Source organism: Etheostoma cragini, chromosome 7 (genome assembly GCF_013103735.1).
Source record: "Etheostoma cragini isolate CJK2018 chromosome 7, CSU_Ecrag_1.0, whole genome shotgun sequence".
Lineage (NCBI taxonomy): Eukaryota > Metazoa > Chordata > Actinopteri > Perciformes > Percidae > Etheostoma > Etheostoma cragini.
Window position 1 is genome coordinate 16,407,584 of NC_048413.1, and position 24,196 is coordinate 16,431,779.

The 24,196-nt window shown below is 39.4% G+C and overlaps 2 protein-coding genes across 7 annotated transcripts in view; both read left to right on the forward strand.

Annotated features, from left to right (window-relative positions):
* Window positions 1–16,071, forward strand: part of ampd2b (adenosine monophosphate deaminase 2b) — a 19,942-nt gene extending 3,871 nt beyond the window's left edge. For 2 of the 6 annotated variants that reach the window (XM_034876703.1, XM_034876709.1), the window contains exons 2-19: window positions 6,989–7,113; window positions 7,228–7,358; window positions 7,458–7,526; window positions 7,641–7,737; window positions 7,914–8,103; window positions 8,369–8,380; window positions 8,738–8,879; window positions 9,013–9,102; window positions 9,201–9,330; window positions 9,432–9,626; window positions 9,737–9,868; window positions 9,977–10,140; window positions 10,868–10,994; window positions 11,090–11,253; window positions 12,238–12,358; window positions 12,591–12,764; window positions 13,378–13,488; window positions 13,916–16,071. In XM_034876703.1, the coding sequence (XP_034732594.1) occupies window positions 6,989–7,113; window positions 7,228–7,358; window positions 7,458–7,526; window positions 7,641–7,737; window positions 7,914–8,103; window positions 8,369–8,380; window positions 8,738–8,879; window positions 9,013–9,102; window positions 9,201–9,330; window positions 9,432–9,626; window positions 9,737–9,868; window positions 9,977–10,140; window positions 10,868–10,994; window positions 11,090–11,253; window positions 12,238–12,358; window positions 12,591–12,764; window positions 13,378–13,488; window positions 13,916–14,131 (2,390 nt within the window). In that variant the 3' untranslated portion in view covers window positions 14,132–16,071. Of the gene's footprint in view, window positions 1–2,311; window positions 2,508–2,638; window positions 2,771–6,988; window positions 7,114–7,227; window positions 7,359–7,457; window positions 7,527–7,640; window positions 7,738–7,913; window positions 8,104–8,368; window positions 8,381–8,737; window positions 8,880–9,012; window positions 9,103–9,200; window positions 9,331–9,431; window positions 9,627–9,736; window positions 9,869–9,976; window positions 10,141–10,867; window positions 10,995–11,089; window positions 11,254–12,237; window positions 12,359–12,590; window positions 12,765–13,377; window positions 13,489–13,915 lie in introns of those variants that run through there. The other 4 variants (XM_034876708.1, XM_034876707.1, XM_034876706.1 and 1 more) reach the window with 4 other exon arrangements.
* A 2,158-nt stretch (window positions 16,072–18,229) lies between these two features.
* LOC117947726 (glutathione S-transferase Mu 3-like) lies at window positions 18,230–24,141 on the forward strand. The gene is made up of 8 exons (XM_034876908.1): window positions 18,230–18,421; window positions 21,468–21,543; window positions 21,659–21,723; window positions 21,815–21,896; window positions 22,128–22,225; window positions 22,316–22,411; window positions 23,458–23,568; window positions 23,700–24,141. Exons 1-8 carry the CDS (start codon window positions 18,386–18,388, stop codon window positions 23,796–23,798), a joined length of 663 nt encoding a protein of 220 aa, XP_034732799.1. The 5' UTR covers window positions 18,230–18,385; the 3' UTR covers window positions 23,799–24,141.
* Window positions 24,142–24,196: the final 55 nt, after the last annotated feature.

The following is a 24,196-nucleotide window of genomic DNA, read 5'->3' on the forward strand; positions in this document are numbered from 1 at the left end:
GTGGCGCCATTTTAATGCTACAAAGCCATTACCCGCCATTAGCCTCCCATTGACTGACATTCATTTTGACGGCACTTTGACAGTGAATAACTTTACACCTGAAGCGTTTAAAGACACTATTTGTCTATTGTTTATTTCTAAAGAAACACAACAATGTATAAAAGTCACCATTACCTTGTATCTCACATTGTGGCTAAGTGGCAGACGTTTTTGTAAAAATAGGCTAACAATTGGGACACAACTAAGCGACTTGCTGTTGCATAGTAGCCAAACCACCGTATTGTCAGGAGAAGCTCGCAGACAGTTTTGACATACATTAGCTGTTCAGGTTTAATTATTACTGTTAACTAGCACTTTAGTTAGCAATAATTAGTCTGTGCCTATGTTATCTCCTTACATATACATACACTCTCCGTCTCTGCAAGATGCGGAATGATTGAGATTTCTCTTGGCACAGCTACCAGAAGACTTACAACTATCAGACAGGTTGCTCACGTCACATCTACTTCGTCAAGCTCGGTTGGAGGCTACGCAGTAACGCTCAGCCATCACTGGAAAAGTACTTCTAATATCCTTCACTGGTCTTTGTCAATTTTTTTAACTGTCTATGATTGATTAGGTTAATTAAAGTCATCTGGTTTGTTGTTTTCCTCTTGGGGTGACATCAATTTGATTAGTCCTCTTGATGAGCTGATTTTGCTATGAAGTGCAAATAATTTAACCTTGAGAGGCAGAGCGATCATTTGCTTGTAGTCAGATTGCATTTGACTTTCTGCTGTGCTCAGGGTTTTTTTCTGTCCAGTTTGCTAGCAGTAATTTTCAAACTGCATTGTTCCAGTTTAAGAGCAGCTCTCTCTAAAAACGTTTTATGTATATCTAATGTTCAGACTGTGAATAGAATAAAGCGCATTATTTTTTAGCTTTTATAACAGATGGTGAAAACAGCTTCAGAAATGATTGATGGCTAGTGAAAGTCTGTGCATTTTCTTATTGGCAACAAACCTCTTCAAAAATACAAATCCAACAATTACTATATGGCTGTGCAGCGAAAGCCTAATACAGCTCTCCTAGAGCGCATTGTTCTCCAAAAACTACATAAACACATCAAAGAGCCACACTGTTGCACTGTGTGACATGCTCCTTCATAAAAATGAACATGGGAACTGTAGTTTATTTTTACTCAATCCCACATTGTGCTGCTGTAAAAACTCACCAGCGAACTAAAAATAGTCCCGACTAAATTCAGTATTTACTTCTGTTTGAGTAACATTTGCTAGAAACTACAGTGCCGGAAATTGTTTACGGTTTTGAAATAAACGTATAGTATATTTATGTGTATATACAGTATATATATACTACAGGTAGGTAGGTAGGTACAATAATAAGAAAAAATGTGGATGTTTCCTGACAAATGCTTAAACAAGATTCTGCGTTAGGGTCAAAAGACAACTTAAGTTAAACTCCACACAGTACTGAGCAAGACAAGATAAGATAGGCAGCGCAAACAATTGCAATTTAATGGAATTCTTAACTAACAATAGATTCAATAACATTTGTCTGTAAGTCATGAAAATATTTCGGAAAAGCTTAATTAGGCATCCAAGGAAGCATATTTTCTCTAAGCTTTCTTGACTTAATTAAATGTCAGGAGCATTAAATAAATGTGTCATTGTTTCGGTCTGCCATGACTGAATTGTTTTCATTCACACATTTCTTTACAATACATGCTTTGGTTGTTATCTGGGGCAAATGTGCACTTGGTGCAAAAGTATAATTGGGAAAGGTATAACTGCAGAACTTCCACACAATGACAGATTTCACAAACATTCATTCTGTGTTGGAATGAATCTGAACATGAAGTGAATATGTTTCATCCGTTTTAGCATTCACACAGTTCTGTGTTTCTAGCATGGGAAAGCAAGTTCCAGAAATTACTGCTGCAACCACAATTGGGACAACGTGCTGGCCCTTTAATTTCATTCATGTGAGAAACAAGGAGGGATGCAAGGTCCCATTTATGAAACAGTCATCTCCTTCAGACTGCCGCTATTCAGCAGGCAAAACAAGACCAAGACATGTCAGACCTTACAGCTGAGCCAGCACCATTTTATTTACACACACAGACGACAAAAAACATCCGGAACACATGGCCCCCACAGCAAAACACAGCACAGAGGATAAAGTAGTGGACAGGGGGGTGTTGTTAGAGAAACTCAGAGCAGGAGAACCCACATCCGCTGGTTATGTACGTCGTCGTCATCATCGTTGCCCCCCCTACCCCCCCCTCTTGTGGTACATTCCAGATAGATGTCAGAGGCATTTAAATGAGGAGGATCAGCTCCAGAGGCTGCTAGTGCAGCGACAGCTGGTCTGAACAAGGAGGCAGACAGAGCAGAGGGAGGTCACACACTGGGATGTGAGGGGGAGTTAATGGATCTGCTGGACCAGCTCTTTGTACGTATCACATGGACAGATTAAGGGAGTACAGGATGTGACTCTTGGACTCTGTGTGTGCGTTGATGTCAGAGCATATGTATGTTTAACCAGTTTTATAATTTGACTGAATGTTTCAAGTGTTTCTTTCTTGCTTCTCTCCATCCCTCCTTTGCATCATGTTTAACCCATCTTGAAACGAAAGCAGACGCCATCCCGGGCTATTTGCTGCTTGGCATGCTCCATCTCCCTGCCAGGACAGCCTCTCCCTCTCTCTAGCTCTTTCTCCTCTCCCAGCCTTGCTAGTTGCTGGTTAACGCAGGCTCTGAGGAGACAGGTACGCTTTCCCCTCATCCCGTGCAACAACAGAAGAAACACTCTCCTCTCTTCACCTCTAACCTTCCTCCATTTTTCCTTTCCCTCTTTCACACTCACACTGCCACTCTCCCCTGCCTGTCCTTTAAGAGCTTTTTGTAATAGCCCTGAGCAGTGCTGTCTTTCAGGTGCTGGGGATAATGTATGCCGATTGATTGTCCCACAAACTAGCTTCATCATGTTTTTTGTTACAAAAGTGCAATTGTGCACAAAGAAGCGGAGCAGATCAATACACCTGCAACTGTAGGATCTGATCAAGAGGGTTGTTCTTTACGGCTAGTGGGCATACTGCCTTTATATTTCTAGCATTCCTTTTCTTCATGGTTCAAGTGAGAAAGCTGAGAGCACTAAGAGTGTTCTACCAAATTCAAGCTGCAGACATGCAGTTCACGCAGCTGCAGAGCCTAAACCAAAGAATTTCATTACACATCTTGAGAGATGTCAGCTGTTTGATGCAGAGCCATTGAGAGAGGCTGGCGGAGTAAGCATCCTTTAGAGGAGCAGAGGAGTGTTGTTAAATCCAGCTGCATGCTCCCTGCCATGTATTTAGACAAGACACTACCTACGTGATAATGAGCAGCCAGATTTAATTTGTTGTTATGTTGAATGGTGTGACTGCCATATTTTATTATGAAACACTGGAGTGTAAGATAAGTGACATTTTCTTTCTGCTTCTATAGATGTTTTAGTTTGTAGAAGCCAACTTTGATTTGATATTCTGCGACCAAAACTGGGGCTGAACTTTGTTGTTTTTTTGTCTCCAAAGCACAAAGTATCAAAAACTCAAAAACTGCCAGTTGGTGTCAAATGGCTTTGCACAATCTTGTTTTTGTTCTAGCCTTGAAATCCAGACCCAAATCCAAAAGGGTCTGGTATTGAGTAATGAAAGTCACCCATTTTGAGGGGTGGCACCAAGCTTGCATTGGAAAATATCACTGCACGCAGTTGGATAACACTTTGACCGATCACGACAATACGTGGGGTGACATATCCAGAGCCCCTTATGCTTAGCTACCAACGTAGCTAACTGGTAGCGTAAACTGTTGTAATCTGTTTAGCTTGCCTATAGCAGATACACCAATGGGATTGGTGCAGCTTGGCTACAAGGGTATAGTTAAAGAGCAGCATTACTCAATGCCAGAGTAACTCAGTGAGCTAATTCAAATTGTGCTCTCGCGAAAAAAAACGCTGGATTTCCAGGGTAATTTGGTTCTTGAATTTGAATCTAAAAGTACTATTTTGTTTTATGTAGGCAAAAAACGTTTTTGTTTTTATTTTAGACACTTAATTAACATAGGGGTTATGCAGAAAAACATATTCTAAGGGGTCTTAAAAGACTTGTTTGTTATCTGTGCTAAAACTGAGTGAGACCTCTAGTGCTGCTTTGTTTATTTTGGTATTCCGGCTTTCTCAGCAGCACTGACACATGTGAGCTGTGAGTAAGTATTGGTTATCGCTGTGAGACATTTGCCACAGAAGTTGTGAGTCACTGGCATTTCTTGTGGGCAGAATACCAAATCTGCATAGTCAATGGAAGCAGGTAGAGAGGGGTTGATGATGAATGCCTGATGGTGGAAAAAACAGAGAAGAGAGAGGATGAAGTGGAATAAAGGGAATCTCTTGATAATGTGCAATCATTCAGAAGGATGTACTTATGCTGACATGTTATTCCATTCAGACAGGGATTCTTGTTGACCTCTAAGAAATGATGACGTTTTCTGACAAAGGCGAGGGGGGGGAAAACAGCACTGTTCATGAAGTTTCACACAATGTCTCTTGACATTATGACCTCTTGCCTGTAGGCTTTGGAAAAACTTTCCTTTTGCCATCTCATCCCTGAGGACCCAGTTTGACTTTGACTTGAGTTATGGCTCTGACACTATTACCCTATTTAGAGGCTGTGGAAGTAGATGTGTAGCATTGTCTTTGGTTCAACATGTTGAATTGAGCCCTCTTGTTGCTGCTTTCTTCCAGCTCTGATTAGATCAATGAAGGCTTTAGCCAACTCGATTAGGTGGTATGTGTTCAAGCTGACTTTCATTTCTGAGTCCTTTGCTCTCCAACTGCAGGAGGATGAGTTGTTATGTAACCATAGATGCTACTGATCCAAATATAGCCGCCATTAGGGGATTAGCTCCGGGCCCCAGCAGGCTTGGCTACGCTCGGCTTTGCTGTGGCCCAGTATGGATGTCTTTGCCGCTGGTCCTGCCCTCCACGTGAGTGTCCACTGTTATCACAACAAATTGATGTGCACGCAGACCCACAGCAGAGATAACATCTTTGCCGGCCATTACATCACACGGACGTGCTCCCTCCTAGCACAGGAGTATCTGTGGCTTGACTTTGTGTCCCTTGTGACTGAGACTGGAGGACAGTTTGGCATTAGAGCATGTGTTCTCATTTTTGTTTATTCGAGCTGGCTTTGGATAGACAGATGTTACTTACAATGGTATTATTTTATATTTATATTTATAATTATTTAACAAATGTGTCCAGTAGAGGTTTTTCCATATTATTTGCATATTGTGCAACACCTTTTTTTTTTTGCCTTTAAACAGTGCTGCAACTAATGATTATTTTACATGATCAATTAGTCTGCTGATTATTTGTTTACAAAATGTCCAATTATAAAGTATTTGTTAACTAGATGAAGTCTTCAAATGTCTTGTTTTGTCTCACCAGAACTTCAAAACCCTAAACTAATGAATTTATAATCATAAATTACAGAAATCCAGGAAATGTTTGGTGTCTTTACATGAAAAATAATGTGTATTTAAAAATAATTCATAGGTCATTGTTATTGTTTTTGTTTGATTTGAATTTACTCCGATTCAAAGCGAAATGTTGGATCTCCACTATTCAGCCTTTTAAAGGTGGAAGCACTTGAATATTTATGTGCTGAAGAAGTTGGTTTCCCTCTGTTTTTGCAAAAGTATTTTAGTCCGAGATACTTCTGTGTTTTGACGTTGCTGTGTTGCTGTGCATCCAAATCTGTTCGGGGTAGTGAATTGTGGTTGGGCCAATGATTGCACCATCACCTCTTTTCTCTTTATGACCACCATTCCGCATGCTTAATCAAGTGTTTTTGTATCTTTAATGAAGCTTTTTCTCGAGTTCTAATCATGCTCATTAATTTGCTTCTCTGGTCTCCTTCACTGTCCCCATAGAGCAGACAGACTCAGACATTCTGGGTTGAATAAATCAGAGTCTTAATTTAGATAGGGCACAATAGTACAAAGACATTTCAGACTGCAAGGTATACTACAGAATACCCTCTTTGACCTTTGTGTGTGTATGGCCTATAAATACTGACAGACCACAGGCCCAATGACACTCTAGCACACACAGGATGAAATATTTAACAGGGTGATGAATATTTCAGTGGCAGGTGTAATGTTTCGAGGGAATGATTAACATCATTGCAGACAGGCTAAATATACACCTGGGGGATACAAAAGTAAAGGCATTGTCTGTTTCTCACAAACAAATGCCTAACGTCTCCGTTTTTCTCATTGCTGTTGACAACTTCCTCGCCGTTCTTGTCCTAAGTCTTTTTCAGTGCCCCCCCCCCCTTCCCTGTTTTCCGTAAGTTTTTTCCTTTCCATGACAACTGGGTTTTTAATGAAACTTTTTGTCTTGCAATGGCAACAACGGAGGGCATTAGCCGGTGTATGTGCCGATGGACTCCCCACCTGAATGGTCCATTGTGTCTTGAGGAATAAACAGCCGCTGAGCTCAGACCTCCACTGTTGTGAAAAGACCCACTGATGGAGAAACAACAAGCTTCTGCAGACTGATTTGGTCACCCTGAAATAATTACATGTTTAAGGAATAAAAAAAAAAAAATCAAAGACTGAGTACTCTCATAAAACTGATTTAGCTTATTCATAGTCATGTCAATCCCACTTTTTCAATGCTGGGTAAAATGAGAAGACGTTTCCTTTTTCTGTAATCAAGAAAGATAATCTCATTGACAGTAATTAGGGTACAGCTGTTGCTAGAGAAATGGATATATGATCTTACTTGTCTGACTACAATAAGATGATACTGAGGTCCTAACGACTGTTCTTTATTTCCGGATTATTTTCGGAGCGACATTCTTCAGTTCTTTAAAATATGCATAGTTTTCTCATTCATTTCATGATTTCTTTCCCTCTTTCCCCTTCCTTTTCATCTCCAGCTGATCTCCGTGGTGCCCGCCACCTCCTCACTTCCCAGCATTCCTTGCCTGGGATCCCTGTGGCCTTGAAACAATCCATTGACCTGCGTACATCCATGGACGGGAAGTACAAAGAGATTGCTGAGGTTAGTACTCATTGATTGTGCTCAGTTGTCAACCTAATAAATGAAAATGTATTTTGAACTGATTTGTGTCTAGATGTGTAGACTACTATAACATTGTTTACTGTATGTGTGAAGGAGCTGTTCTCCCGCACAATGGCAGACAGTGAGATGCGCAGTGCTCCCTATGAATTCCCTGAGGACAGTCCAATCGAACAGCTGGAAGAGAGACGTCATCGCTTGGAGCGACAGATAAGCCAGGATGTCAAGTAAGTGCAGCAAAAGGAAGGAGGTTGTTTGCTAATAGACAAACATGTGACGATATTTGCTGCCAGACTCTGCTCTAATGATCCCCTTTTTTCGCTCAGGTTTGAACCCGACATTCTCCTGCGAGCCAAACAGGAGTTCATGAAGACTGACAGTGCTACAGATCTTGAGTGAGTGTTTTCACTAGCTGTAGGCAACAGTGGTGTCATTATCCATTGAATGTATATCTTAAGTACAAGAATAGAAAACAATTTAAGTAATCTGTTTGTTTTATCTATTATAAGATACATGAAGGAGAAGAGCCCATTTCCAGACCTGCAGGACCTGGTTCCAGAGAAAGAATACCAGCGAGTGGCTATTTCTGGGGATGAGAAATGTGGGGTAAGTGTAAGTCAGAATCCCAGCAATGAAGGGAAAATCAGAAATGGTTTTCTTGGTAGAAGCACTTTGCCCAGAATTCTTTTTGTTGCATTTCTTACAAATAAATGCAAAATATACACTTTGTTTCTTTTCTTCTCTTTTATTCCTTTTAATTGTTTCATCATTCTTCCAACAAGGTTCCCTTCACAGATCTGTTGGATGCAGCCAAATGTGTGGTGAAGGCTCTGTTCATCAGACAGAAGTACATGGGTCTGTCGCTGCAGAGTTACTGCAGGACCACCGCTCGTTACCTGCAGGAGCTGAGGGAGAGACCTCTGGACTTCGAAAACTACGAGGAGGAGATCTCAGAGACCGCAGTCACTGCAGGTAAGTACATATGTAAATACATCTACACCCCTACACTAATATTTTTATTTACTGCGCACTTAATACATGCATATCCAACAAAAAGGAGGTTATGATTTGTGCTGAATCAATTGTTCATTAATTTCCCCAACAATTATTATAACTGATTGATCCTAAAGTTTTCAAGTCATTTGTATTTTTCTGGTTCTAGCTTCTCAAATTTGAAGATTTATTGTTTTTAGTTATTTTTGTAATCATTGTTAATCGAATAGCATAAAAAGTTAAGAAACTTCTAGAAGTTTGCAACAGATAGACATGCAATAGATATTGCATCAGTAGACAAAAACAACAATAAAACAATTTAAATTATTGTTATTCACAGTTTTATTCTTGATCATTCCAGAACTTAGATTAGTGGTGATGTTAGATTAGTAATCTTATGTTACTATAGGAATATAAATCATGTCCATTGTCATGTGCCGTACTTTCACAATAAGACATAAGCGGGCACACCCACAGATTTCACAATCCATCTGTCACACACCCCTGACCAGGCTATCACAGCGTGCAAGCTGTTCAAATGATACCTTAGTTGCATGTGTGCTGCCACCTCGTCCAGAGCCGTGACACAGTGCAACATTCTGTCTCCTCTCAGATGCCACAATGCACCCACCTGTCTCTAAAACGCACCCCTATGAGAACCAGGACCCTGCCAGCATGCCCCACGATATGGGATATGGCTGCAAGATGGTGGATGGTGTCATGCATGTGTACACAACGAGGAACATTATGGAAAAGTGAGATATTTATGATGAATCACTCGCATGTTTGTACCTCGATTTGGTTGGATGCATGTCTGTTTTTAGACCCAGCTCACACATTTTGTTGGCAGCAAAGAGTTTCTTGCTTAAGTTTTGATGTCGCCAACAGGAGCACAGAGCTGGACTTGCCGTATCCAGACCTGCAGGAGTACATTGCTGATATGAATGTCATGATGGCCCTCATTATCAATGGCCCAGTGTATGTTTTTCTTATTTAGATTTTCTTTTTAAATTATACCGTTCTCATCTAAACCACATAAAGTAACCCTAATTTGTTTGTGTTTACCTTATCCACAGAAAGTCCTTCTGCTACCGACGTCTGCAGTATCTTAGCTCCAAGTTCCAGATGCACATTTTGCTGAATGAGATGAAGGAGCTGGCAGCACAGAAGAAAGTCCCACATCGAGACTTTTACAATATCCGTAAGGTGAACTTGGGAGCTGTTTTCTACTGTGCCTAATCAAAATCATTTATTGTAATCCAGAAACGGACTCTAGTAGGCTATATACTTTTTTGTGTGTTGTACAGGTTGACACACACATCCACGCTTCGTCTTGCATGAACCAAAAGCACCTTCTGCGTTTTATTAAAAGGGCCATGAAGAAGTATCCCAAGGAAATTGTGCGTGTGGAAAATGGCAAGGGTCAGACGCTCATGGAAGTGTTTGAGACCATGAACCTGACGGCCTTTGACCTGAGCGTGGACACTCTGGACATGCATGCAGTGAGTAACGCCCATGATGGATAGATCATAACCGTTTTGAAATGACAAACAGGGACCAGACAACAGCTTCAGGTAATGCGAGATTGTTTGAATCACTTTCTCACTTGCAGGACCGAAACACTTTTCATCGCTTTGACAAGTTTAATGCCAAATACAACCCCATCGGCGAGTCCATTCTGAGAGAGATCTTCATCAAAACAGACAACTACATTGAGGGGAAATACTTTGGCCACATTATTAAGGTGCTTACTGAATCCATTAACTATCACTTTACCACTGATACCTGCAGAATGAGTGTATGAGATGGACACTGGCCCCCTCTGCTGATTGTTTGTGTCACTGCTTCTCAGGAGGTGATGGCAGACCTGGAGGAGAGCAAATACCAGAATGTGGAGCTCAGGCTGTCCATCTACGGACGCTCCAGAGACGAGTGGGACAAGCTGGCCCAGTGGGCTGTCAAACATCGGGTCTACTCCACCAATGTGCGCTGGCTTGTGCAAGTGCCACGACTCTTGTGAGTAATCTCAGTGGTGGGAAGTACAATACTACATTTACACAAGTATTATACTTAAATATTGAGGCATTTCAACCTCATGCCACCTTGTACTTCTATTCCACTACATAAATATTTTAGTTAATGTTTTAGTTAAAATTCTACATATAAAACATAAATGTATGATATATACTGTATATATATGTAGAATATAAGACATGTTTTCAGTTATTTCACACTTTTTTGTTAATTACATAATTCCATATGTGTTTATTCATAGTTTTGATGCCTTCAGTGATAATCTACAATGTAAATAGTCATGAAAATAAAGAAAAAGCATTGAATAAGAAGGTGGTGGTTCCAAAACTTTGGCCTGTACTGTATGTGTGTGCGTGTGTGTGTGTTGTTTATTAACACACACACACACATGTACATATATATTTATATATGGATAGGATTAAAGAGTCTGTAACCTTTGCAAGACAACCATCTGAAAGGCGACACATTTTCTACACATTAATAATTGCGTATACTTTTTTGACAGTGACATACTTTTACTTAAGTAAAATACTTGACTACTCTAACATTACTGAGTATCACTTATTGAGGTTTACAAACAGCCACATCAGTCGCTAAGCATCTTTAAAATATATCTACATGAGTAAAAAGAGCACATGAAACGTAACATTTTAGCAATGCAACCATTATCTCACAACTGACTTCTTGATTTGTATTTTGTCTCTCAAAGTGACGTCTACCAAACAAAGAAACAGCTGTGCAATTTCCAAGAGATGCTGGAGAACATCTTCATGCCTCTGTTTGAGGTTACAGTGAACCCCGGCAGCCATCCAGAGCTGCACCTCTTCCTTCAGCATGTACGAAGTCTTTGCTGTGCAATCAGGCGTTTATATTGTTCATATGTAGCCACACCCTGATTGTTTCATGGACCTCTCGTTGCTCCCTCACACAGGTTGTAGGTTTTGACAGTGTGGATGATGAGTCGAAACCAGAGCAACATATCTTCAACCTGGACAGTCCGCTGCCAGTCAACTGGACAGAGGAGGACAACCCGCCCTACTCCTACTACCTCTACTACATGTACGCGAACATGACTGTGCTGAATCACCTGCGCAGGTACGTACCGACACCTCAGTCCAAGTGGCTGCTTTTTTTTTTTTTTCATATATTTCTCAGATTCAATGTATGGACTCATTTTAAGATTCTTAAAAAGTATGAAGTTTTGGACAGAAATATATATCTATTATGCTTTTCACAAAATGCAAAACAAGTATTTTTTCCTAAACGTGGGGCGTTTCATTGTTACAAAATACAATGCTTTTTTTGTTTATTGGTACACACATAAGACTGCATAAAATTCAGATAATGAAAACATAAGAAATGCCTAAGGAGAGGTCAAGAGGCCACAGGCGTCTACCTTGTTGACTTTATTTTTATTATTACTTAATTTTTAACAATAAAAATGAAAATATTGAAAGCAACTGAAATACTACATTCTATTTTTTTTTTATCCTTGAGACACAAAACCATTATAAAATAAAATAAATATCCAAGACAAATTGCTATTTGCAAATAATAATGGAATAACAAACATTTCTTCACAAAGGTTTACATGTTTTGTCTTTCTTATATTTTATCAAATTCATTCATTCTCATCAGTATGATTTGATTACAGTTTCACTTTTTAACATGTCAGCTTTTCTTTTACTTCACATTGTTCCTGCTACAATTGATATGCTAAAATAAATCTTTAAGTAATACAATTGTGAGAGAAAGTTTGGCATGTAAATAGTGTGAAATGGAATAGATTGAATATCTATTAAATTAACAGAGAAATTACAGGACTCAACCTCTTTTAAAATGTTATAACTGTAGTAATAGGGTAACAAACCACTAAATACCTTCTTATCCTTTTGGATTTGTCTGTTGCCCTTTAGTAGTCATCTGTTTTACTTTTGAGTCACTGAAGAGCAGCAATGAAGGTTCATTTATGCCAACATGCTTTGCCCGATTGTCTAGAAGACAAAAAAAGCTGAAATATGTTACAACCCTTCAATCCGTTTAAGTCACCCTCCTAATATCTTTGTCTTCTTTGTTCAGGCAGCGGGGGTTTCCCACACTCGTCCTACGTCCTCATTGTGGGGAGGCAGGGCCGATCCATCACCTGGTGTCTGGTTTCATGCTGTCAGAGAACATCTCACACGGGCTGCTGCTCAGGAAGGTGTGACCTCCATATCACAACAGCTGCTTTATTGGTTTAAAAGTTTGCGAGGACATGAGGATTTAATAAAGAAATTGTGCAAGGCTTCGACTCAGCTAGATCATGTTCATTATGTTTATTAGGTTATTTATACTTTAGCTATAATCTCACTTCTATACATGGTCATGGAATGTACTCCCAGCACATTGATTGTTTATTACAGCACATAACATTATGGCTCATGTCGCTCCAGGCTCCTGTTCTGCAGTATCTGTACTACTTGGCCCAGATAGGTATCGCCATGTCTCCTCTCAGCAATAACAGCCTGTTCCTCAGCTACCATCGTAACCCTCTGCCAGAGTACCTGTCAAGAGGCCTCATGGTCTCTCTGTCCACAGACGACCCTCTGCAGTTTCACTTCACCAAGGTCAGTGTACACAGCCAGTAAAACATTTGTAACATTCTACAGTTCAGATTATCATTTAAAATTTAAAATGTATTCATTGAAAATGTGGAAATAAGAAATATGGTATGAGCAAATTGCTATAATAATAGTACTAAGTGATAGTTGCATGTATGAAGTGAAGAGTACGTTTTTAATAAGGCACCTGTATAGTATGTATGTAGTATGGTGGCTTAATTGGCTGACTTCTCCTGCAAACTTTTCTCCAATAAAACATGAATTAGACACTTAGTCACTTAGTCTAAGAGTGAAAAATTACTAAAAATCATTACAGGTTTTTTTAGACCAAAGGTTGTATCTATTTTAAGCAATATGAATTGAAGTTATAATCCTCATTATTTTAATTATATTGACACCCATCTTTATAACATTTATGGGTCTGGCACTAGAGTCCACATTGTAGACTTTTAAAATGCAAGACCAATAGCATATTGTAATTACCTTTCAAACCACCACCATTCCTATGCAAACCAATTTTAGGGTATTTATAGATTTAAAAAAACATGCTACATTATTTTTAAAATCCTTCAACAAGCAGTGCATGCTAAACTGGGATATTATTGTGTGCTATGTGTAGGAGCCTTTGATGGAAGAGTACAGCATTGCTGCTCAGGTGTGGAAGCTGAGCTCCTGCGATATGTGTGAGCTGGCCAGAAACAGCGTGCTGATGAGCGGATTCTCTGATAGGGTATAAATTATCTTTATTTTTTTCTTATTATCCGGTGGTATGCTGTGGTCTGGGTGAATACTCATTTCTGATTGGCTGCAGGGTGTCCATAAAAAAGGGTTATAGGACACCTCATAAGTAGTTCTGGTGAAACTGACTGTTTACCGTTCTAAATGAATGCGCTACATTCGATGAAAAAGAAAATCTAGATATGTTATTTCTAACACTGAGTGTAGTCTTTCAGTGCTTAGTCGACACCACAGCATAGCGCTAACACAATAGCTGCAATGTGGAAGTTGCACTGCCCCTTGGATCTGGGAGCCGCTCAGACCGGTTTGACCACAATCAGAAGGATGAAACATGTTTTACTGTGTAAACACAACTACAGCCTTCCCTCCTTGGTCTTTTGTTCTGCAGACAGTTTAATGTCACTCTTCTTCTGGATCAGGTGAAGTGCTCCTGGCTCGGCCCCAAACACATTAAGGAGGGGCAGGAGAGCAACGACATCAGGCGCACCAACGTTCCTGACATCCGTGTGGCATACCGGTATGAGACCATGTGCGAGGAGTTGAATTTAATCACACAGGCCATCCGCACAGATGAGCTGGAGACCATCGAGGAGGAGGGGAGTCTGTATATGGGATCTGTTCAGGGAGAGAAGTGAACGTGCAGCACAACACAAACCCAATTCTAACGTATTACATTCAGTTTTCACATGACTTTGTACAGATTTGCATATCAACATACCACACCTGTGAATAGAGAAATGCTTTGTTACAAGAAGATTATGAAAGTTGCTACAGTGGCAGTGTGAGAGAGGACCTAAAATCTGTGTATCCAAGGTGTTTACTTCCTTTAGTTTCCTTTGTCATTCTTTGTTTACTCTGTTTAGGGGATTTCATCAAGACCCTCAATGTATTTATTTAAAATCTTTAGATTTCCATGGTTTGTGACTACATTTCATCAATATTTCTGCAGTTTTTCTACACATAGGGCTGTACCTACCATGACACTGAGGTCATGTTCTTTTGTTATCTTTTGACAATTCTGGGGGTTTTAGTGACTTTGAGAGGAGTTTACTTTCTGCAATTAAAAGCATACACATGATGAGTATTTTCTTAGGCAGTATTTATATTTATTTTCTTTCTTTTTGAAAGTTATTCATAGACTCCACATATTTAATTGGATCTACCTTTAGCAAGAGACAAACTTCTTCTATTTTAGTTAGTTGTGATTTCCAGGAGCTGGTTGCACCAGCTGTTAATTACAAACTTTGCGTAGCTGTAAGTGCTTTCTAAGTTGAGATTTATGGAACATCAAAATAAAACATGTTCCACCACACTAAGCTATTACCAAGGGATTAGATGTTACTAAATATTTATCCCAAGTAACTGCTATCTAGCAAACTGAACTAACTAGCAAAGATAACATTTGCTTGCCTATAATGCCACTGAGGTCGGAGCAATAACATATTTTCCATTCATTAAAAACTGACTGAATACTACTAACTCTGACACATATTTCTCCATGTATGCATAGTATATAAATAAAAGTAACACTGTCATTTACAAAGGATTGAACTGAAGTTAGCTACTTGAAATTGTTACTAAGAATTTAGGAACAACTTTAAACACACAACTAGTAATGAATTGACAAACAGCTGGTGCAACCTAATCCAGAGGAATTTCATTGAAAGCACTTCCCCATTCAAATCAAACTAGTAAATATACACGAATAGCTAACTGAATAAATAAAAAACAAAAAAATCCAACTAAAATCTCAATTTGGTGAGTGACGGGTGAGGCAAATTACAACTTGTGACCTTAGTATTTCTAAAACCCTGGCTAGAGCCCTGACTACTTATCAAATCATGAATCTTTGCAGCAAAATGTGATTAAGATGTGATGCAAAACCCTTTCATGTCTATTCATAAAGTCAAATTAGAAACACTGCATGAATCTTTGTCTGTTTGGTTGACATATTCTAGTGTAATTATCCACAGGATAGTACCTCATGCTTTATAGCGTGCAGAAAGATCTCCATCCTCCGTATTCCTGTTACTGGTAACAGCATGCTTCCCACAGCTGTTCTGTGTCTCATATTCTTGCTGTTTTTTTTACAGTCTTTACAGTTATTCAGCAGAGTTGCATGATGTCACGTCAATATCTGTTTCTGGTGTGTGGTAATGCTACTCAGTTGTAGCATCTTATGATACCAACTCTCATTTTAACATTGTAACATTGTTTCTCCTGACAGTCTTAACTGTAACTCTGATCTGATACCATCTTTCCTTAAACACATATTTGAAACACATATATTTGAGTCGTAGTACAGTGAATGAGGCATGATCTGTTCCTTCAGTTTTCCATCCATGCATGAGTCCAACTAGTGCCAAATTCATGAATAAACACATTTTTAGAGAACTGTAACTCTTCTTACTCGTTTACTCATTTTGAAACTCCTGCCTTCAGTATAGGTCATGGTGTTATCTGTTGGGCTACTTGTTGCTATTCAAAAGCACTGCATGCCCCTTCCAGAGAATTATATGTGCTGTTTGTGAAATATTATTTGTCTGGATTATTTGTGTTAAAAAATAAATGTTCAAAGTGCTTGACTTCCTGCAGTTCTTACATTCAAAAAAGTAAATAAATGTCTTCTGAAACTGAAAACTGCAAGTTACAAAAGTAATAAAGACAAAAATAATTTAGACAAATAAGGTGTGTTAGTATGACCTTCAGCAGTTGATAGTTTGTAGGTTTTCTGTGGTCATTTGTGTTAGTGGGTAAAAAAAAAAGAAAAGTGAAACAAAGAGTACATTGTCTGGTGTGCCCATAATATTCAGCTCATTATACTCCAATGTGGGTCAAAGTTAGCACAAAGTTCAAAACTAAATTCAGACCAATTAAAAGCCTGCATCCTTCAAAATTTGAGAATTGAGTTCTGGCAGCAAATAATGAATTCCTTGCTCACACGCATTGTAGACATTCATTTATCTGCTATATAAAAGTTTTCTTGAGGCAGGGAACAAATGTGTTTAAATCTCTTTGATCTACATCGAGGGACTCTGAACCACCTTCTGGAGCGCAGTAGCACATACTCAGCATGTAGAACATGGGATGGGTCATCAACTATCCTGATTCCAGTTTTAGAGTAGCCTGATAGACCGGTGCTGACCAATCCCCACAATCTTCCATGCAGTCTTCATCAGTCAGACCAGTTGCACAAACAGGTTCCCAGACCAAGCTCTGATGCCATATCTGATTAAAACAAAAAACAACATGAATTTCTGACTGACACCATGAACTCTTAGTCAACGCAGAAAATGTAGTGTGCTGGGTAGCTCACCTGTGCGCACGCCCATATATAGAGGTTCACTCCTCAATGCAGAGGCCGCGCGTTTAAATCCGACCTTCGGCTCTTTGCTGCATTTCATTCCACTTCTCTTTCCACTTTCATGTCTTCAGCTGTCCTGAAAAAATTAAGACCTAAAATGCCCCAAAAATAATCTTTAAAAACTGAAAGAAAGTGCAGACTGCTACTGAGACTGTCCATTTGGATGCTCCAAGATAGCGATGTTGTCTATATAAATGCCAAGATATTTATATGAGGAGACCTGTGCGATATTTTCACTTTGGACGACCACAGGCCTGTGGTTGCCAACTTCGCCAGGGGTCAACACCATCTCCTCAGTTATTTTTTTATAACATTCTGAACTGTTGTTGTCATCACACCATTTCTGATGGCAGTATCCTTGAAAAATGTAATGATGGTTGTTGGGATTATAACTTTTATACTCATCTTTGTAAAGGGTAAAAAGTAAAGGTAAACTGATGCAACCCTGGGTGGGTATACTTAAGGTTCTGACTCTAAGAGAGTACCAATAACACTGACCTGCTGTTTAAGGTTGTTAGAAACGAGTGGTATCGCCTAATAATAATAGGTCATTCAGCTTTTTAATTAATAGGTGTGGCTGTACGTATTAAATAGTTAACTAAAATCTGCAAATAGGACACATGAATATCAGGTATTGGTCCTCTAAATGCTTAGATATATAAATAGTACTATGGTAGTGACTGGGTCTTCTTTTGCACCTAAATGCAAACTGAAAAGGATATAATGAGAAGCTCACATCTGTTTTCAATAGGTTGACAATGTCCAGAGACTTTTGGTAAATAGGTCACCAGGCCTCTGCCAGCTCTACAATGCATAATCTCAGCATAGTCCACTGCAAGAAAATCGGGTAATCCAAATTAACCTTGCATACAAATTATTTAATTCATCGGTTTTTATCTCAATTATTGGCTTTATCTTTATAATCAGCTACTTTTTGTGTGTGTAGTAGCAAATTATTGCACCAAATAAACTATTTTGTATGCAGGAGGTAACTCCATAGTTTTATTTAGAAGGTTTAAAACAGTAATCTCTGAACACTTTCTTGCAGTAGAGCCTACTTTATTGTGTTTACTCATGGGGAAAGTCTGGACTTGCAGCCTCAGCATGATTCTGCAACTGGAAAAACAGGATTTCAATACACAATACATTTTATTTAACAGCGCCTTTCTAACACTCAAGGACGCTTTACAAACAATAAAAGGTTTAACGTTACATCTGTTAGACCGGATGGATGAATGAATGAAGCAGAGCTCTCGATCGTCATTATACCCACACACCTTGAAAAGTATTTATGCAAACAAAAAGAAACGGTTAACTATGTTAATGTTATGTCTGTAGATCTGTCTATGGGTTTATCCCGCCTATGGGTTTATCCCGCCTATGGGTTTATCCCGCCCACCTCCAAGGCTCGCGGAACCTCATAGGCTGCAGAAAGAAACCACCTCACTAGCTAGCTACTACCTTAGAACAGAGCTGTTGAAGTCGCCAACAGGCAGCCACAGTTTTTCTCGGAAAGTGAACCAAAATGACCATGAAACTGGCTTACTGGGATATCCGTGGGGTGAGTTGAACCGTCTTCCTTGTTAGTAAAGTAACGTTAACTGAGCTTCTGTTGTTTGCAGCGCTGTTGATGTTATCGTTAACGGCTGCCGCTGGAAAAGATCCACCAGACCCCGGTTTAAAACACACACCGTGACAAACTCAAACTCTTTGTATCTAGCAAATTTACTAATTAGCAGGCCTAGCTACTGACATTTCAAATGTACTAACGCTATGTAACGTATAAGAACTATAAGCAGAGTCTTGCTCCGTGAAATAAATCGCCCCCGGGCCTGGCTCCTTGTGCTCATCATGGTGCACATCATCAAAATGTTATCAACCTCACATTTGACTTAACCGTTGCTTCTGTTACTGTTGCTTCTACGTTGATGTTAGCTAACCTGTATGATTTCAAATTAGAAGTAGCGTTAGCAAATTATCCGGCGTTTACTGAAAGAAAGGAAACCCTAGAAGGGTTAGAGTCCGCAGGTTGGATAAAAGAACGTTTATTACAATAGAACATATTCCAGAGACAAGGTTACAGAGAATATGCATCCATAGCTCTCCCTAAGTTTGTCTAACTCTTTTTCCTTTCTGCATGATCTTTTGTGCACAGGGGCGGTTCATTTGCTACCACGTGACATGTTTGTGCGCTGTGTTTTGTCTTCAGAAGGTAGTGCCTAGCAGAGCTCGGCCTGCAAAATAGATAACAGGTCTCAGACTGCTACTGGAGAGGATCTTAACCCAAACAGAGGACATGTCCCTAACCACCCTTGGCCCTGCTTTTCAGAATTAAACTCACTCGGTAGAGCTATGGTTGGACACATTGTACCAAAACAACTTATCAAAAAGGTCACAGTAAACTTATGAACTATCACACTGAAACCAAGCAGACTATGTGTAATGCTTTTGCTCTTTAGCTCAAAATATAATGAATGTAACACACATGATTAATATAGTACACTCTGTGAATATAATGACGTTTATGAGCACACATGATATGAATACATTTTATTCCAACATTACTCAGGTTTAGCATTGTTATCAGTAAAATTTAACGGATGGTAACGTAAGTATATTTTTTTTAAAGGACCAATAAACGGGCTTTTGTTCGTAGTTGCTGCTAGCTAGGGGCAAAAATCAACAACAGTATTTCAAACAGCTGCTAAAATTGCCAGAACATAGGGACCGATATGCTTTAGAGTGCCAACTCATTTGAATTCATTTAAATCATTTTTGATTAATCTGCCTAATATGACATTAATTTGTTGTGGATAATTAGTATAAACTAAAAACTTAAGTGGTTAAAAATTTATCAAACAGTAAAATTTAACATTTTTAGAATCTGATAAACCTGGTTGACCTGATAAATCCCTTATTTGTGATTGTTCATGACACAAATACTTCAGTGATCCCCTCATGAAATTGTTCAGTTACAGTTGCTCCCAGTCATATTAAAGGCATAAAAAAGCATACAAAAAATGCACATAATCAGTACAGTGGTTGGTTAACATAAGTTTAATCAAAGGATTAAAAACGTCCTGACTTGGGAAGTGCTCTCCTACACAGGACCTGACGATGCAACAATATAACAATTCACAATTCTGTGGTAGTCCCCACCCAGACTGCTAGAAACCTGGATGTGACACTAAACGACCAACTCGCCGTCACTGCCAACTTTGCTGCAACTACCTGATTGTGTAGATTCATGCTGCATAACGTCAGATGGATCCGTACCCCTTCTAACGCTGAAAGCGTCTCAGATTCAGGCTCTAGTCATCTCACGTCTACATTGGCTTGCTGGCCTGCAGCTCCTTTAGTATGCAGCAGCTTAACTTGTTTTTAACCCCCCCCCCCCCCGTTCTCCCACGCTACACCGCTCCTCCGGTCTTTTCACTGGTTACCAATTGCTGCCGGTATCCGCTTCAAGGCACTAGTACTTGCACGCAGATGCACACAAATGGATCCGCCCCAGTTTACATCCAGGACATGGTAGTACCTTATACCCCAACCCACCCACTCCGCTCTGCATCAGCTAACCTGCTTGCTGCCTCCTCACAGCAAGGAACAGTTAATCACTCAACAAAATCCAAATTGTTTGCTGTCCTGGCTCCTAAATGGTGGATTGTTTTAAGAAATGAAGGTTAGTCAATCCGGAAAATTGCTAAAACTTTGAATGTGTCCCCAAGTGCAGTTGCAAAAAACATCAATTAGTATGCACAAGTCTTAGGCAGGTGTGGAAAAACTAAGAGTGCTGTCAAAAATACAAATTGTTTATTTTTATCAATTTACAAAATGCAAAGTGAACGAACAAAAGAAAAATCGAATCAGTCAATTAATACCCTTTGCCTTCAAACCAACATCAATTCTTGAAGATAGACTTGCAAAATGTCGGGCAACGTTGAGGATCATGGGTGCTGTGGTCAGCCAAGGAAACTTGAGATGAAAAGCACATCAAGCTTATTTTTGTTTGAAATTGGAGGATTGGACAGCAGTGACATCAGCTCACAACTGGCAGAAACCAGTGGGACCCAGGTACACCCATCTACTGTCTGGGGAAGTCTTTTCAGAACTGGTCTTCATGGAAGAGTTGCAGCCCAAAAAAAAGGCCACGCAACTCAACTATGCACAAAAAACGGAACTGGGTGCAGAAAAATGGCAGCAGGTGCTCTGATAAGTCAAAATGAAATAGTTGGCTGGAGCAGAAGGCAGTTTGTTTGGGCTGCATTTCTGCGCATGTAGTTGGATATTTGGTCAGGATTAATGGTGTTCCCAGTGTAAAGAAGAACAAAATGTCGTGGAAGTGATGGCATGGCCCCCAAAGAGCCCTGATCTCAAAATCAGCTGCACTTTCATATGGCTCTTTGTAGTTTTGCTTATTTAAAGCTAATGTACTTGCACTAACTACTTGTTGTCTTTGGACCTGACCTTTGGAGGTTAAAAGCACTTACTTGATAATCACTTTGGCTAAAAGCATCAGCCCAATGACATGTAATGTAAAAACTTGTATCCATTGTAGCCCTTTAACAATTAACATGACATATTCTGATTTTTGGACACTTGTCCAGCTCGCCCAGCCTATCCGCCTGCTGCTGGAGTACACCGGCACCAAGTATGAGGACAAGTTTTACGTCTGTGGTGAAGGTAACTCACCAATTCAATCAGCAGATCCACAGTTGGGATTTTTCACCTAAGAAGTGGCTTAAGTGTCCGTACAACATACCTACTTATTCATCTGATCCACATTTCTTTTGCACAGCTCCTGACTACGATAAGAGCTGCTGGTTTGATGAAAAACCAACTCTTGGAATGGACTTCCCCAATGTAAGTGAGTTTAACTCGTGAGTATTAATTGAAGTGTAAAGCTGGTTTAAAACGTCAACAAATAATGGCATTGTGTAACATCTCACCACAGCTGCCCTACTTGGAGGATGGGGACAGGAAGCTAGTTCAGAGCAATGCTATCATGAGATACATTGCTCGTAAGCACAACTTGTGTAAGTATTGTTTATTCCACAAATAAATAATTTGTTCAAAAGAGGCAAAGTTTTAGTAAATCCAATTTTTTATTCCTACATTGGGAATCTTTCAACCCAATCTTTGGGAACCGTGCATGTGTGTGTGCGCGTGTGTGTGTGTGTGTTATATACATACATATACACACACACACACACACACACTGTATATAGTAATATCCCAGAGTGTTACTAAATCTGATCTGATCCCAGGTGGAGAGACAGAGGATGAGAAGGTCCGTGTGGACCTCTTGGAGAACCAGTCAATGGACTTCAGAAACGGCTTTGTGAGGCTGTGCTACACTGACTTTGTGAGTACTACAGTAAAATATTAAGAACATTGAATGTGTCCTGTCATGCCTGAATCTTCACTAAAGCCAACATCACCTCTCTGACATCAGGACAAGATGAAGCCAGGGTACCTTGAGATGCTGCCAGGCGTACTAAAGCAGTTCTCAGATTTCTTGGGAGACAGGAAGTGGTTCGCTGGTGACAAGGTGTGTCAGCCCTTGGGAGGCTTCATATGTTAAGCACAGTCGTCCTTAAATTTTCATTACTCAGTTGTTTTTTTACACTACAACCAGTGTTGGGGAGTATTTCCTTGCATGTAACGACATTATGTAATTTAATTTGCAAAATAAAGGGAACTGATACTGGTAAAAATGTCAATAAATTAAAGTTCCCTATAGTCATGTTTCCATATAATTTTAAGCAAACTTTTAAAATGTCGCAATAAAAGAAAATGCAAATTAGAAGTGTTAACCGCAAATAAACTAGACTACGCAACGCGTAGATTTGTCACAAGTTGACGTTATGAATAGTTGTACATTGCAAACCGGCTTGCTAAATCAGAGCGTTTAGAAGTTTTTTGGCTAAATGGAGAGAGGTAGCATTGTACTACCTGAGGTGGCCACCCGTGCAGATCACAGGTGTGTGTGTGTGTGTGTGGCAGAAACATTTGGTGTCGGCAAGACAACTGTTCACCGCTGTTTCCTTCTCCTATTATCAGCATTAACTTTTGTTTTTCTTCTACTATTTTTGGGGGGGAAAGGGCAAAAACCACCTCAAGAGCGTAAAAACTTGTTTGCAAATCATTTTAATTAAATTTTGCCAACTGCATCAACATTTTCTAATTCAGTACTTCAAATACAAAAAATACTTTTGATGGAATTGTGACCTGACATGATTACATTAGGGTTACATCTGAATATTTTCTACAAAAGCTAGGCTATATGTTGAACAATGTTAATTTAGTTGCATTGCATGTTTTTCATATGCACAATTTCTTTTGCCACGTCTTGCCTACCTACCCTCCGTACGACACACCCCGGGCTTCCGTGTCTTGAATACAGATTTTAGCACCATATTTGTAAATCCGTGACCTCAGAATGATCTCATATTAAATATGTGCTGAAGTCCCACATTTTGGTTCGCTTTGACTGATTGGTCTAAAACAACTGTTGATTAGTGCTACTTTTGAAGGTTAGTTTGGGCTGTTTCTCGCTTTCAACATGTTTTTTAACATCACGTTTCTTTACAACAGATCACTTTTGTGGACTTCATCATGTACGAGCTGTTGGATCAACACAGGATGTTTCATCCTAAGTGCCTGGATGACTTCAAGAACCTCAAAGATCTTTTAGTCCGTTTTGAGGTGAGAACCCTCAACTGTTAAACAGTCAGGAAAATAAAATGTCCCGCACATTAGCACCTTTTGTAGTGATTGTGGAGTTGCTTCTGTGCTGGTCTTGCAAAGTAATTTTTGATTGGCTTGTTTTATCATAGGCTCTGGAAAAGATTGCTGCCTACATGAAGTCAGATAGATTCATGAAGACTCCTGTCAACAACAAGATGGCCAAGTGGGGAAACAACAAAGAGAAATAATGCAAAGAAGAAAAGTTCCTAAGTGCCACTGACTCAACTATTTGTAAATTCCAGACTAGAGATGAGATTGTAGTTTTATCTTTAGTATGTCTTTTTATAAGCAGTTTACTAGCTGTTGCTATAGATTTCATGCCCTTTAATCATGTTCTAGTTTTCCAAATATGTATGGGCCAGTTCTAAAAAAAAAAATCTGTTCAGTCAGAATTTTGTAAAGAAAGATCCAGGTTTTGATTGATCTTATAAAGATAAGTAGAAACTTTCATTTGAATTAAAGCACTTAAATTACTTGTCACATTTGAAAGATTTATTTTGGACAAATTAAAATAAATCTTGTACCGACTTATTTTCGTTTGACTCAATTTCAACATCACTTTCTGTACAATACATGTATGTAATGG

Coding starts and splice junctions, on each gene's coding strand:
- LOC117947726 (XM_034876908.1), top strand. CDS start 18,386: ATGACCATGAAACTGGCTTACTGGGATATCCGTGGG. Junction 21,724..21,814: donor TTGGAATGGACTTCCCCAAT/GTAAGTGAGTTT, acceptor ATCTCACCACAG/CTGCCCTACTTGGAGGATGG. Junction 23,569..23,699: donor ATCTTTTAGTCCGTTTTGAG/GTGAGAACCCTC, acceptor GTTTTATCATAG/GCTCTGGAAAAGATTGCTGC.